General features: G+C 36.7%; 1 protein-coding gene across 7 annotated transcripts in view; it reads right to left on the reverse strand.

The window, feature by feature from the left end:
- Positions 1 to 295: 295 nt before the first annotated feature.
- Positions 296 to 15754, reverse strand: part of arhgap4b (Rho GTPase activating protein 4b) — a 35685-nt gene continuing 20226 nt past the window's right edge. The window contains exons 8-24 of one of the 7 annotated variants that reach the window (XM_079849676.1): positions 15114 to 15335; positions 14306 to 14407; positions 14035 to 14220; positions 13384 to 13468; positions 13104 to 13131; positions 8026 to 8053; positions 7749 to 7809; positions 7420 to 7497; positions 6616 to 6744; positions 5816 to 5921; positions 5481 to 5711; positions 4623 to 4678; positions 4255 to 4381; positions 2833 to 2928; positions 2564 to 2731; positions 2027 to 2108; positions 296 to 1678 (exon numbers count right to left, since the gene is read on the reverse strand). In XM_079849676.1, coding sequence (XP_079705802.1) covers positions 1472 to 1678; positions 2027 to 2108; positions 2564 to 2731; positions 2833 to 2928; positions 4255 to 4381; positions 4623 to 4678; positions 5481 to 5711; positions 5816 to 5921; positions 6616 to 6744; positions 7420 to 7497; positions 7749 to 7809; positions 8026 to 8053; positions 13104 to 13131; positions 13384 to 13468; positions 14035 to 14220; positions 14306 to 14407; positions 15114 to 15335 — 1992 coding nt within the window. In that variant the 3' untranslated portion in view covers positions 296 to 1471. Of the gene's footprint in view, positions 1679 to 2026; positions 2130 to 2563; positions 2732 to 2832; positions 2929 to 4254; positions 4427 to 4622; positions 4679 to 5480; positions 5712 to 5815; positions 5922 to 6615; positions 6745 to 7419; positions 7498 to 7748; positions 7810 to 8025; positions 8054 to 12606; positions 12704 to 13103; positions 13132 to 13383; positions 13469 to 14034; positions 14221 to 14305; positions 14408 to 15113; positions 15336 to 15754 lie in introns of all 7 variants that reach the window. The other 6 variants (XM_079849675.1, XM_079849674.1, XM_079849673.1 and 3 more) reach the window with 6 other exon arrangements.

Raw genomic sequence — 15754 nt, forward strand, 5'->3', positions numbered from 1 at the left:
AAACTAATAAAAATTGTTTTCATTGAAATAAAGCTGAAATAAAAGCAAATATGAACAATAAATAAATATTAAGTTTAAGTTAAAGTACTAAAATATCTAAATATGAAATAAAAAGAATAAAGCTAAATTCAACTCAAAACAAACAAAACATACTACATAAACTTAAAATAAAATGAAAACTGAAAATATAAAAAAAATCTAGTTTAATATATTAATAAATTATAAAAGAGTATATAGATAAACATTATAAGAGTAATTATTCTGCATGAAATATTTGGCAAGTCGACAGTATTTTAGAATCTATAATTTATTTTGATAATATTGTAATCCACATATCAATGATGACATCATCTACCAGAGACACACACTGCTAAGGGGAAGGTATGGGTGAGGGGGTGGAAGTCGAGGGAGACCAGTAACCAGAGGCATTAATATGTGCAGCGAAAAGGAAGTGCCATTGTACTTCCTGTGACTACATGTGCCTTTTCACAGTTTGTTCTTTTCTCCAGTCACTTCTCTGTTGGACAGTTCCTGAGCTGCTTTGTGGCACTTATCTTCACAGTTGTCTTTTTCACATGGAGCCGGCGGGATAAAAAAAGGCTACAGAGCTGTGCTTATTTTGGCCGTCCCACCTGTTTCCACGCGAGACCATCCCAGCACATCGCATGCATATGTGCTGGTGCCTTTACGACTGAATGCTTTTTAAAGAATAATCCATTGTAATGCAAATAATTGTAAAAAATAGTAATGCAATTAAATGTAAAAAACAAAAAAAAAACATTAAATAGCAAATGATACAAAAACCCCAGAAATTAATAATCTAAAAATAAAACACTGGAGCATTTTAATATTCATCATGTTGTACCTAGAACTACTTGAGCTATGCGTAATATCCAAAAGCAACAAAAAAACATTTAAAACTGAATAAGAAAAACTCCAATAATGAAGTAGATCTCTTGGTTCGCAAACATCTGAGTGGCCTTCATAAATCTCCTGCTACATTCAGAGTGACACGTCTATATTTAAAATGACAGTGTGGACTCTGTCTGTCATGGACATCATTCCCACAATTCACTTGCCGATCAGAATCTGTGCTTTGAGGGACTCCATGAATACATCATCAGCAGATAGTTATGTTTTTCCAAAAGAACACAGCCAACACTACAGTCAAAAACGTCAGACACATTGGACATCACTGCGGTGAATGATTAGAGTAGGAAATTCTTGACCGAGGACCAGATTAACTGTTATCAAAGCTAGTAAAACACAAATACAACCAATAACAGGATCAATGACTTGGTCTCACACGAACAAAACCATAATCAGTTACTGTCAACGGAAATTTAGTTAATAAGGCGTAAAGAGTACCATATATTGTATGTCTGGAAAAATATATTCATATCTGTGATGAGTTTGCCGTTCCCCCAACACTCATACTCAGATTCACTCATAAATCATCCCTTCCTCTCCCTCAGTCCTGTTGGTCTTGGGGTTTGAAGAGACCTCTGCTGCGCAGGCCGAAGCCTCCCTTCTTCGCCGGAGGTCGAGCAGCAGCGGAGGAAACCGACGGGACAGATGCAGGGGGAGAGGAGGGGGGAGCGCTCGAACCCGAGACTTCCAGAGGAGGCTGACGAGACAACAGCTCCCTAAACACAGAGTTCATCTGGCGGCTGACCTCCTATGAGAAAGAGAGATTCGGTCATTAAAACATTACGATTTTTAGACGAGTTTCCATGTTCATAGATTTAAATCAGTGGTTCTCAGCCTTTTAGATTCTCCACATTTCAGGTACTTTCTGCTGTAATGACAAAGCTGTTTGTTTTCAAACTATTATTATTATTTCCAGATTGGAAATATATTAAAATAAGACATTTATAATTAACAATTAAATCCATAATTCTAGTTTCAAAAAAAGGGATTTTTTCAATTTCTCAGCAATTTCTACCTGATCAAATATTTTAGCTCATCATAACTACAAAAATGTACAGAAATGTTTGTGAAATGTCAGTCAGTATGAGAATCAGACCTTGTCGATATGCACTGTCTGTCTGTCTGCTGCTCCTCCTACTGGTCTCAGACTGTCCAAAGTGTGTCTGCGCTCTTGATGACTGAAGAGGGGCATAGAGAAGCTTATTGATGAAAAAAAAAGACATTTTAATTACTGATAACAACACACACTACCGTTTAAAAGTTTGGGATCGGTCTCTTATGCTCACCATTATTTGATAAAAAAGTACAGGAAAAACAGTAATATTGTGGAATATTTTTGAAATTTAAAGTAACTGTTTTCCATTTTAATATTTATAATACATTTCGGTGATGCAAAGCTGAATTCACATGATCCTTCAGAAATTATTCTAATTTGCCGATTTGCTGCTGGCACACATTGTACGGTTTTGGGCTGTTCCAGACGAAAGAAAAGTTTGAACCTCATTTTTGTCATCTCAAAAAATAATTCTGTAAGCTCACTGGGATTTAATGGTGGTCACATAATCAGATCACGCCTCATGCATGTGCCTTTCAACAGCTGGTACCATCAAAACAACAGCTTCTGTTCCCCTACCCTGAGAATTGGCGTGCAGCTCCAGTTGACTGAGGAGGAAGGATGAGTCGTCCCTCGGGCACCTGCAGGGTGAGCTTCCGTATGGGGCTCACATTCCCACTGCTGCCTCCTCCACTGCTGGTCCTCTGCCGGCAGGGCAAAGAAGCACTGTCACTGTTCACTCTCATCCTGGGGAACGACAGCAAACACAGTGCAGATACAGTAAGATCTCAGTGGGCCTGTGTAGAGCATCCATGGTGCATTATTACCAGCGGTCTGAGAGAATGTACCTGGTGCTCTGTTCAGACTGCTGCTGTTCTTCTGAAAGGTTTCCTGTGCTTCCCCCTCTGCTGTCATCCTTCTTCCCTCGTTCCTTACGCTCCGCCCTGAGGATGAGAAGACAACAAGATGAGGTTACCAAAGCTAATGGTAAGGTTATGGCAACCAAGATATTGTATTAGAACAAAAGCAATATGTTGGTTTATTATGTTTTCTTTATGTCTCTGCAATGGTTTCCATAGACTTTAACCAGTTTAGACACCATATTTTATTTAATGCAAAAAAAAAAAAAAAAACGTTTGATGAGTCTCATTCATAAAACAATACAAGCGGAACAAATTTGAGTAAATCATTCATAAATGCGACAAGAATGCGACAAGAAAGAAAGGTTTGTTCTTCTTGCATTTCATGAATGAGGCCCGTTATGTCTGCGTACCTGGATGTTGATCATTCTGCCAACAAAACATTAGATGTGACCTTGATTTTCAGCATGACATATTGAATTAACTGAACCTCACAGTCTTGTTTCTGTTAGTGACAAATGAAATATGACATCCACTCTGACTAAAGTCTATTAGTGACATATCTGACTGATTTCCTAAGCTTCATATCAGTCATGTTTGAAACATGGTAATATAAAAGCAGATTAATTAGTGCTCAGATATTTACTAATCAACTAATTAATCAAATAATTAATAATCAATTTGGTTAGCAAATCATGCTCATTAGCTGTTTCAAAAGCATTCTACACTGGAAATATTGACAAAAATTGTTCGGTGTGATAGATTATTTTATCCAATGTTTGTGTGTGCTATGTGTTTTTTTTCATATTTATGTTTACACTACCATTCAAAAGTTTGGAGTTGGTGAGGTTTTTGAAAGAAGTGTTTAATATCACATTTAATCAAAAATACAGTAAAATATGATTACAATAAATACCTGTTTTCTACGCAATATATAAAATGTAATTTATTCCTGTGATGTCGACGCTGAATTTTCAATTGCTGAATTATCATCAGTGTTGAAAACAGTTGTGTTGCTTCATATTTTTGTGGAAACCGTGATACATTTTTTCCGGATTTTTATCATTATAAAGTTAAAATTGACAGCACTTATTTGAAATAGAAACATTATAAATGTCTCTACTGCCACTTTTGATCAATTTAATCCAGTCAAGAGACACAAGTGTGGAGCACAGAGTTGCTGTCTATAAAGCATATTATGCTATAAATCAATCCCTTACTGGGTCAGGATGCAGTCTTTGTAACTAGTAAGCAACAAGGCTTTGAAACTTCGACTAAGTTTTGAAACGGAGCTTGTAACAATTAAAACTTTTCTTTCTATAAGTCTTATTGTTCATAAGTAGCTGTAATAGTAACATCGATGCAATGTTTGAAGGAACCGCATGTAGTTTATGATGAATATGTTCTCACCCCTCTACCATACTGATGTACTTATGGGGGATCAGGCCTCTCACTCCTCCTAGTTCCCCTCTCCACCAATCAGCAGACACCTTGCTGTGTAGTAGGAGGTGTTCACCCTGCTTGAATGACAGCTCGGCTGCAGAGCGTGCAACATAATCAAACATGGCCACAGCCTCGCACTCTGCTCATACAATGCATACAGACAACACAAAGCATGGCAACAGAAATGCCACATATGCCAAAATCCAACATGGAATGTCCACAATGCACAACAGCACACAAAAACCCAACATAGAACACACATGAACACATTTAGATTAATTAAAACTTCAAAGGTTTAAAAATAAATTGTCATGATGTATGTTGTACTTTCTTACCATCTTCACTGGGAGGATGTTCAGCTTCTCCCTCGCCCTCCTCTGTGATTGGTTCACTGGAAAAAGAGGTTGGCGTTACTTAAAAGTAAAAATAATTCAGATTTTTTTTGTGCGACACCCAAATCAACAGCAAAAGGTTTTTAAAAGACAATGAGTTTAGGAAATAATGACAGATGTTTTTAATTTTTCGATGAACAATCCCTCTAAAGGCCCTGATATACTTCAAGCGAAATTGAAAAACAAACCGGTGTGTGATGTCATTTAAAACAAAATCAGGCCACAATGAAATTCGTTTGGAGTTCGAAACTGCTCACCAAAGCAAACTTTCCGGAGAAGTTCGCTCTGTCTGTTAAACACCTTCAAACTACCACTGGTCTGTGGCAATTATGTACTAAGTGACATGGCTCTTTGACGTGGAAATCTGTTCATTTCTTCTGTTCAGTCCGTCAAGGTCAGAAGCAAGTAAAAATACAAACACACTGCTTCAACTGAAAGCAACACTGACACTGTTTTTCCATGTTTGGTCCTGTAAAGCTGCTAGCTTAAAGCAATTCATTGTCATAAAGTGGTATATAAATAAATTTGACTTGACTGGAGCACTGAATTGCAGAGCTGATGCAAACATATCTATATCACTCTGATCAGATGCTTTCTTAACTGCTGTTTTCTGATCGCTGTCATTTTTGTAGTGTTTATTTTGCTATTGAGAGGAAAGCATGCAGCCATATTTACATATGCATCTAAACACTGCTCTGAGCAGTGTGTTTGCTAACAGTATACCGCAGCTCAGGTGTTTCAAACCTCTTTTTACCTCTTAAAGAAGATACGTCATGAGTATATCGGGACCTTAGGACTCACCAGTACTCCTGCTCCAGAGTCATGCATTTCTCATAGACGGGGCCCGGGAGTTCGGATGGCCCTGGGAAAATGTTCTCGTGATGGAGGATCATGGTCTTGACAAGGTCATTGATCTGAGGTGCCAGGGTCACTTCATCTCCACCCATCTCCACCCCTCTGAGCAGACTGGGGCCGAAGCACACGGCCAGGTTATACGGCTGCATCATGTTCTCATCACTGTACTGAGAGACACTGAACAGAAACAAACAAAACGGGTTACACACTATATCACTGCACAGCATAATCAGGTTTGGAACGATTGCGTGGGCCTTTAAGAAAAAGAGAGCAGGACTCACTGATGAAGGAAGGCAAAGAGATAGCGCATCACTATGATGACGGGTCTGGGGAAGGTCGAGACTATCGTCTTAATCTGCACTACTTTTTCTGTCATGTTTTCCATCTCTGAAAGAGACACGGAGTTAACAGTCAACTCAATTAAGACTTTCAAAAACAGTAACTTACTACAGTAACTATTTTAAAGCAATATGCAAAAGGTTGGGGCCAGTAAGATTTTTTTTAATGATTTTGAAAGAAGTCTCTTCTGCTCAGAAAGGCTGCATTTATTTGATCAAAAATAAAATTTGAGTAAAAACAGCAATATTGTGAAGCAAAAATGCAGTTTAAAATAACTGTTTTCTATTTCAATATATTTTAAAATGTAATTTATTCCTGTGATGTCAAAGCTGAATTTTCAGCATCATTACTCCAGTCTTCAGTGTCACATGATCCTTCAGAAATCATTGTAATGTGATCATTTGGTGCTCAAGATACATTTTTAATTATTATCCATGTTGAAAATAATTGTGCTGCTTAATATTTTGTAACATTATAAATGTCTTTACTGTCAATTTTGATAAATTAAATGCATCCTTCCTGAAGAAACGTATTCATTTATTTCTTTAAAAAAATGCTTACTGAGCCGAAACTTTGAATGAATGGTGCTACCTTGTGACCACTTGGTTAAAAGTCATTGAAAAATGGGACAGAAAGGTAAAGTTCTGAGAAATGCTCTAACTTCATTTGCATGCAGATGCCACTAGGTTTGATATGTTGTTATCTGATGCAAATTAATGTGCAGACATGAAAGGCATCTTACGGACACACTCCATGAGACGGCTAAAGCTCTCCTCGGGGAACAGAGGTTTCTCTAGACCTCTGAAATACAGCTTCAGAACCCCTGCCACTGAATCAATGTCACTCTCAGTGTCCGTGAGCGGGTCCTCTCCTACATCACCAAATAAAAGAGAGAAGAACAGTTAGCGAAAAGAGAAAACAGACAAGAGACTGAACAAAAAGGCATATTTGTATATAAATATAAGATAATATACACTACCAATAGTTCAAAAGTTTGGGGTCGGGATGTTTCAAAATGTTTTTGGAAGAAGTCTCATGCTCACCAAAGCTGAATTTGTTTTATAAAAATACAGTAAAACTTGTAATACTGTGAAATAGTATTACAATTTAAAATCTGTTATTTTATTTGAATATATTTCCAAATGTAATTTATTCCTGTGATGTCAAAGCTGAATTTTCAGAATCATTACTTCAGTGTCACATGATCCTTCAGAAATATTTTGGAATATTTTAGAAACTATGATCAATTTTTTCAGGATTCTTTGATGAATAAAAATTTCAAAAGAACAGCATTTATTTGAAACAGAAATCTTTTGTAACATTACACATGTTTTTAGGTCACTTTTGATCACTTTAATGCATCCTTACTGAAAGAAAATTCTGACTAACCAACAAATTTTTGAACGGTAGTGTACATTCAGTAGGTCATTATTGCAATATAAACACTGTAAAAGTGATTAATTTTTATTTTGTGATAATTACCAGCCAAATGTGCATTACTTCATTTTTAATACACCTGTATTCATCCATTTAAACATGATCGTACCTCTTTCAAAGGCATCCCTGATATGATTGACTTCAGTCTGTGAACCAGGAACTCTAAAAATGCCTTCATGATGCAGACCTGTTAAAACATCACATTTATAAATACATAAATACTCACTCCTTTACATTAATACTACCTACAATAAAGGTGCTCACAGTAAACCTACTATTAGCGGTCAGCTATGAATAATACTGATATGTGATATATGACTGTTTTCATCATATGTGATAGTAAATCACTTTGTTTCATTATGTGTAAAACCTATTTAATGAGGAAAAATGACAGAGTGTAGCTATAATAAGGGATTGTCTTGCAATTGACAGTTTTACCGTGCAGGTTGATGAAGCGAATGCAGCTCTCCACCACCAGGGGGATCTGCTGCCCAGAGCTCTGTTAGACAGAGAATAGAGGGAAATTGGGAATAATAATTAGGCACATCTGGATGGGAAGAGTTGTATAGCAATCAATCATGAAAGAAATAAAACAAATATACATATGAAGTATAGCAAACATAATGTGCCAAGAGAGAGGCAAAGAGTGCAGAGAGCACAGAAATATATTTACGCACACAAACAGATGCATGCATGACAGGGGAAACAGCTGTACCTGAGTCCTCGACATCCGCCTCCTCCTTCTACAGTCACAGCCAGCCAAGCAAGGAAAGAAAGAGACAGGAGGGACATATAAAGGAGGAGTAGATTGTTTGGCATGACCAGAAGGAGTGTGTAACATGAAAAATGGGGAGAGAATGACATAAAAGCAAATGAAAGCAAAAGCAGTCAGAAAAGGGGAAGAAAAATTGGGGTAAGGGAGAAAGACAAAAAGCAGAGAACAAGGAGTTTAGATGAAAAGCAACATGTCAGGGATGCTCTGTTTTAATGTAGTACTGGCTAGACAATAATAATGGGCTTAAAGGCAGCATAAAATCAAAGGTTTTGTTATTTATTTGCTAGTGTACTCCTGGGTGTTAACAAAATACACTTTTAGTATATACACTACTGTTCAAAAGTTTGGGGTGTTTTGGGCATGGATGCATTAAACTGATCAAAAGTGGCAGTATAAAGACATTTATCATTAGGGAAGAAATGTTTGAGCTACCGGTTTAACGATAAACCATTATAAATTCCAGATGGTTAGTATTTCTATAGCATATTTTTCATTATCATTAAAACCATATATGATTATAATGATTTGGTCCTCTTTAATGAAGAAGTGTTTAAAAGCGCAGAGCTGCTTTGTGTACAGCGGTTACCGGAGAAACGGCTCTAATTCTGATGTTCCACAAGCGCCACCTACTGTCAGAGAGTGGATTTTCATTCAAGCTGTCTGCCATTTTTGTTCAGACCAATGCAAAAATCGGACAAAATTTGTATGCACTGTAGTACATTTTAAACGGTTGATGCGGTTAAATGCATTCTAAAAATCGAACCAATTCAGATATAAAAAGTATCTAGAATTATTCAAGAAGCAGATATAATGCCTATAATCATTAATCATTGTATCCTTTATCATTAAAAAATAACAATTACTTGACATATCTCACCCAAACATCTTGTTTCAATGGGAAATTCGTCAATATAGAACACAAAACTATGCTTGTTAAGGGATTTGGGATCAGAAAGAACATGTTAGCATAGCTCGATGCTAGCAATGTTCCTGAATCTGATTTCAATCCACTTGAAAAAAAAAAAAAAAAGTCAATTTTACTGGGCTGCACCCATTGATCAACTAATGAAGCAACAACAACAAAAAAAAGTGTTGTTGGCAAAGCAATTCTGTGGCCCTGACTGCATTATCCAATTATTAGCGGTGTAACGAGAGTGCACATCTCATAGATTTACTGTCCACTTAAGATGAAGAGATACACCAGCTACAGCTAATGCAGGATGTAGCAGACACTGTTAGACACTCCACCACAATAGAATAAAAGTGTGAGAGAATGGAAGTGGAAGAAGAAAGTAGTTTCTCATGGTGCAGAGAGCCAGATGGCAGAGCAGTGCTCTACAGGCCTGAGCTCCCAGGAATAGAGAGGGACGGAGAGACACACGGTGGGAATCTCAGAGAATAGAGAGCACCCTGCTGAAACTACTAGCATGACTGCTCACCAGCATATGCTGTCTGGTGGACACAGGCTTCCCCAATATGCTTCTTAAATAGCATAACCATCAAGATTTCCCTCGCTGACCAGCTTCACCAGAAAGATCATGCTGGTTGACCAATTTGACCTATGCTCAATGTTTGTTATGCTCAGACCAACAATAATCACCCTTGAATAGCATAGAAAAGGAAGTTCAAGGAGTGACATTCTATGTTCAATTATCAAGCAGTAATTATATAATTATTGAAATAATACTAAATGAGAGACTTGATGGAATTCCTGTATGTTTATTAATTCATTTGTCACACTGCAGAACTACTTAAAGGGTATACGTTTCTTTCTTCTGTTGAACACAAGACATTTTGAAGAATGTTGGTAACCAAACAGTTGGCGGTAGCCATTCAAAAATACATATATTATGCTGTTTATCAACATTCTTCATATCTTCTTTTGTGTTAAACCGAAGAAAGAAACTCATAGAGGTTTGGAATAACATAAGGGTGAGTAAATGATGACAGAATTTTCATTTCAGGGTGAACTATCCATTTAAGAAAAAAGGCTAAATGTTGATTAAAAATGGTTAAAAGCACCCAAATGCATGCTGGTCTAAGCTAGTCTTTTCAGCAGGGTGGTCTGGTGTTGGTGGTCTCCTAAGGACACTGTTAAAGAGCCAAGGACATCAAGTGCAGATAAGGCAGAAAGCAAGAGTGACAGCTCTTAGACGGTGCAGAATTTAGCTGGTATTATACACTAGCCATTATGAGCTCTATTGTAACAGCTAGGGTATAAGCTCAAAAAACTTGAAAGCGTGAAGTCTGGAGTTCCCCAGTGCTATCAGAAGGCTACATCTTGAAACCGCTCTTAATCTAAGTTTGTAAAACAGTAAGTCAGCAAAGCAAATGAGAGTTAGCCAAAGCATTATATGATGCTGATAAAATCCCATTCGTTTTCTCCATATAGATTCTTAGACAAAATAAAAAGCAATCTATACTTCTGTAGAAGCCACAAGTGTAATTTTAATTTCATTCCAATCCCAGTAAAGAACTACAGCACCCAAAAATACAGAAATCTCCACCAATCACAAAGAAAAAGAAATTGTGACAAAAGGGCTCAAGAGAAACAACCCACTCACATGAAACATAAGATGCATATCTGAATATTTAATGATGATAATAATACAAATTTTATATTATTTTGTATTATAATTATTTAATTATATTTCTAAATAATTATAAATAAATAGTATAGATGTATTATATTATTATAATATTTACAGTGCAATGCATACGTTTAGACACCCATACTAAAGTTGACAAAAAAGAGGAATAAAAAATCATCTTTTGGAAACTGAACTTAATGCCTTAATTAAAAAAAATTAGGAAAAATCCAACCTTTAAGGACACCAATTTTCTTTGTGAATGAATAATGTATCGTAAATAAATAAATGTTCTTCCTTAAAATACAGGGTGCATAAGTTTGGACACCCCTATGTTAAATTCCCATAGAGGCAGGCAGATTTTTATTTTTAAGTATTTTAAAAAAAATAATTTTAGGATACTATGCATCCTGATAAAGTTCCCTTGGCCTTTGGAATTAAAATAGCCCCACATCATCACATAGCCTTCACCATACCTAGAGATTGGCATGGTTTTATTTCAGTTAGCCTAATAGCTAGTTTGATTTGCATTGAGAGATGATCTTATGGAAAGTACCCCATGCCAATCTCTAGGTATGGTGAAGGCTATGTGATGATGTGGGGCTATTTTAATTCCAAAGGCCAAGGGAACTTTATCAGGATGCATAGTATCCTAATTTTTTTTTTTTAAATACTTAAAAATAAAAATCTGCCTGCCTCTATGGGAATTTAACATAGGGGTGTCCAAACTTATGCACCCTGTATTTTAAGGAAGAACATTTATTTATTTACGATACATTATTCATTCACAAAGAAAATTGGTGTCCTTAAAGGTTGGATTTTTCCTAATTTTTTAAATTAAGGCATTAAGTTCAATTTCCAAAAGATGATTTTGTATTCCTCTTTTTAGTCAACTTTAGCATGGGTGTCTAAACTTATGCATAGCACTGTATTATACTTACATGAATATTATATAATAAATAAATACAAATGTTTCCTTCATTATTTAAATTTACACTCATATATTTATATTTACATATATTTATTTATTATTTACACATTTATAAATACATACACATATGTAAACGTATCAATAGTTTATTATTGCGCCTTTGGATTTTTATTCATTCATAATTCTCTATGGGATTGTAGTTCATTCCTTGAACTGTTCATTCCCTGTTTTTATTTTTTAAATCCCTATGGAGAAAACAAAGAAGAAATTCCAGAACCAAGGCTATTAAAAAAAACACTTATGGCAGTGAGAAGCAAGACACATTGTTTTTATAGGCCATAACACGGAAGAGGCATTAAATACGAGCACCAAAAAACTGAGCAAGAGGCTTTGATAACGGTTGAAATGATGCAGTATTCGGAGAACAACACAGTGGATCTTATAAGCACACACATGCAGAAAAATATGCATGACTTCACTCACACAGGTGAACACGCATTTTTGTTGCCTAGCACACGGATTATTAGGCTGCACAGATGCCTGGAGAGAACACTGTGAGCGCGTCTGTCTCACCCGATTTAATAAGCAGCCACGTCACTTTATGGAAATAACGTAGCATGTCATTTCAAATAAGATTCGGTAACACAATCGTGCAAACCGCGCCAATGTCTCTAACCTTACTCGGGGAGCATGAAGTGATCACATTATCTCCGTGGACGTTCTCATTATTTAACATTCCCTTGTAGATTTACAAGCCGACTGGTCACACCAAAATTCACAAGTAATCATTGACACGCCAGATGCAATAATCAGACAGAGGGAAGGCCATGCTCAAAGCCATATCAGAACTGCACAAATGCAACACACATGACCAGAAGCACATGAGAGTGAGGCGCTAGTGTTGAGGAAGCCATGGAGGGAATGGAGTTAGAGGAACACAGCAAGAACATTACAGAAATCTGTCTTTAACAGAGCAGAGGGCTGTCAGCCGCAGGGCTATACCTGAATGAAGGAGAGCATGTCTCCAGAGAAGAGTTTGTGGTTGTACTGGGAGCAGGGCCTGGCTTTCCGCACACGCACTGCCCTACCAGGCTGCATTCTGGGAAATATATACACCGGCACTCCACTGTGACACTATGGCATCAGTGTACTCATGCAAACATGCTAACATAACAGTAATTCACACAGAACAGACAACAACACAACAGAAATGTACTCTAGAGCATGCACACCGTCTGGGGTCAATACGCACTCTATTTATCCCACAATGAGATGTTTGAGCCTCATTATGAAATCGATTGTGTTTTGTTCGATCACTCGAGTCATTTAAACTGATTGTTACATTTCTCAATGGAGCCGTCTTAATTTCTGCTGAGCACGCAAAGGCCGTCGGCCAGGAAACAAGAGCAGATGTTTGCTGGATCGCGGCCAATGTTGTCAGCACACGACTGTGTGAAAAGCTCATAGTCACAGAGAAACAGATGGGATGGGAGACGTACCTGGAGGGATCGCTATCAATGGCCTCAGCTGCAAAAGAGAAAGAGAGGGAGAATGAGGATAGAGAGGTGATAGGTTCTCAATCACATCATTTTTTTGCCAGAATACAAAGTTACTAAAGTCACTGTTGCCACAATAAAACTGGAAACTTTTATTGTGATAAGGCATCTTAACCTATATTTTATGAGGGCATAGTGACTTTTCTTAGATTCATTCTTTCTTCTTTTATTTACTGTATATTTTTATTTGAAGTCGAAGAACTGATTAGTTGTGGTTAGTTACCTTTCTGTATGGCCTCTTTAAGTAGGTCATGCTTGGCTTCGAGTTTGGAGATCAGAGAGCTGCCGCTTACATTCTCCTTCACTTTCTAAAAAAAAACAAACATTAAATACGTTATGTTTAGTCATCAAGGTATTTACTTTTCTGCTATATGATTTGCATGAACATCATAAAGCTAAAAGTATACAGTACACTACCATTCTTTTTGAAAGAAGTCTCTTATCCTCACCAAGACAGTAATTTACAGTAACATTGCAAAATATTATTACAATTTAAAATACCTGTTTTCTATTGCAATATATTTTAAAATGTCATTTATTCCTGTGATCAAAGCTGAATCACATGATCCTTCAGAAATCATTCTAATATGATGATTTGCTGTTCAAGAATAATTTCTTATCTTTATCAGTGCTGAAAACAGTTATGTGTGTTATGCTGTTTAATATTTTTTGTGGAATATTTTTTCAGGATTCTTTGATGAATAGAATATTTTCTTTTTTGAACATAAAAAAAAACGTTAATTTGAACGTTAAAAACATTAATCACGTTTACTGTCACTTTTGATCAATTTAATGAATCCTTGCTGAAGAGAAGGACGTTTCCACATATTTCTGGTCATATAGCACATCAATCCATTTTGGGAAGAGCTCTTACTGTAAAGTAGAAGGTCTCTGTGTCCTGTTGATTGGCTCTGCGTTTGGCGAGGCTGGGTTTGGCTCCTGTTCCGTCACCTGTGCTCTCCACTGATGGGGCGGCGGAGGCGTCCGGGGTGGGGATGCAATCATCGTCACAGATGCTCTCCAGAAGATTTGAGTGTGTTGCCTTAAGTGTCTTGCTGACCTGAAGTCAGTGAAAAAAATAAAAATAACAGTGTGAGCATCTGTGGAGGAGTGCACCAAAATAAAGAGCGTAGCACAGATTTTACCTCGTCAGTTTCCAAGGTAACAGATGCCAGTCTGGACTGAAGCTGCTGGAATCTGGTCTCAAGCTCATACCTCACCTGGCCTTCTGCACTCACCTCACACACCTGTCACACACACCAGATGTTTTTATTCTACATCATGATGGCCACATGATCCCTTATTATCAAACCCTTTCAATTGCCAAAATCTATTACTCTTTTAAAAATGAATTATGCCTTTAAAATGATATTAAATCTATTATTTATATACAATATACGTTTTTATTCTTTTTTATTATTATTATATTACACTACCATTCAAAAGCTTGGGGTTGGTTAAGATTTTTTCATGTTTTTGAAAGAAGTCTCTAAAGCTCACCAAGGCTACAGTAAAAACAGTAATACTGCGAAATATTAAAATTTACAATTTTCTATTTTAATATATTTAATATACTATCCTTCAGAATCAATGTTGAAAACAGTTGTGCTGCTTAACATTTTTGTGGAAACTGTGATTATTGTTTTTTTTCAGGATACTCTGATAGAAAGTTCAAAAGAACAGCCTATTTTATTTTTGTAACATAAATGTGTTTATTGAGAATTTTGATCAATTTAATGCATCCTTGCTGAATAAAACAATTAATTTCTATAAAAAATCTAGGTTGTGCATATAAAACATATCTTGTATTTGTATTAAAACATTAAGAAAGTTTAGATTCTTAATATATTATCATTATACACATTATAACACCAAAGTATTTCAAGGATTTCATTCATTCAAGAGCTACTGCAAGCTGCACTGAAAGCATTTAGTCTTTCTCAAAAGCGTTACCTGGTCTCCTTCATGGGGCTGGTACTGAAAGCGGAAAGGCAGACAGAATGCAGTGTTGTGGGCCTGAAGCAGAGCATCTCTATCCTGGCTCTGGCTGAGTCCAGTCACTGCCGTGTCTAGCTGCTGAAAGCCATTTTTCATATTCTGGAGGGTTCGGTTTCTGTTGAAGAGGTATCCTCGTATAACCCGAGACACAGACAGGTGGTACCCCAGATCTGTGCACTGCATTCAACATCAGCCAAAAAGAAGAAAATACAGTCATTTTTTGAGCAAACACGAATGTTCTGATTCACGTCGCTTACTGACTAAACCTGCTGTGATGTTTTTATGTGACTTGTTCTACTACGTGCCTCAGGCAATGGGGATAACAAACCATCACACACATTTCAGAGCTCACTTGAGAGCTGAAGATTTCAGTGCCACAAAAGATGCACAGTACCTATCAAAGAGTAGAACAATAGTGAAGTCATTGAAACTATGAAATAACACAAATGGAAGTGTGGGAATTATCTCTATGAGGTGCATCCTGGGATTTTAACAGTACTGTATGTAGGCTGTGGTTGACTCGTTTCTTTCATCTTTGTGATTCTACTCATTCATTAAAAATAGTTTTGTCAAGAAATTCATACAGAGGCCCTATA

This window comes from Squalius cephalus (genome assembly GCF_949319135.1).
Source record: "Squalius cephalus genome assembly, chromosome: 18".
NCBI lineage: Eukaryota > Metazoa > Chordata > Actinopteri > Cypriniformes > Leuciscidae > Squalius > Squalius cephalus.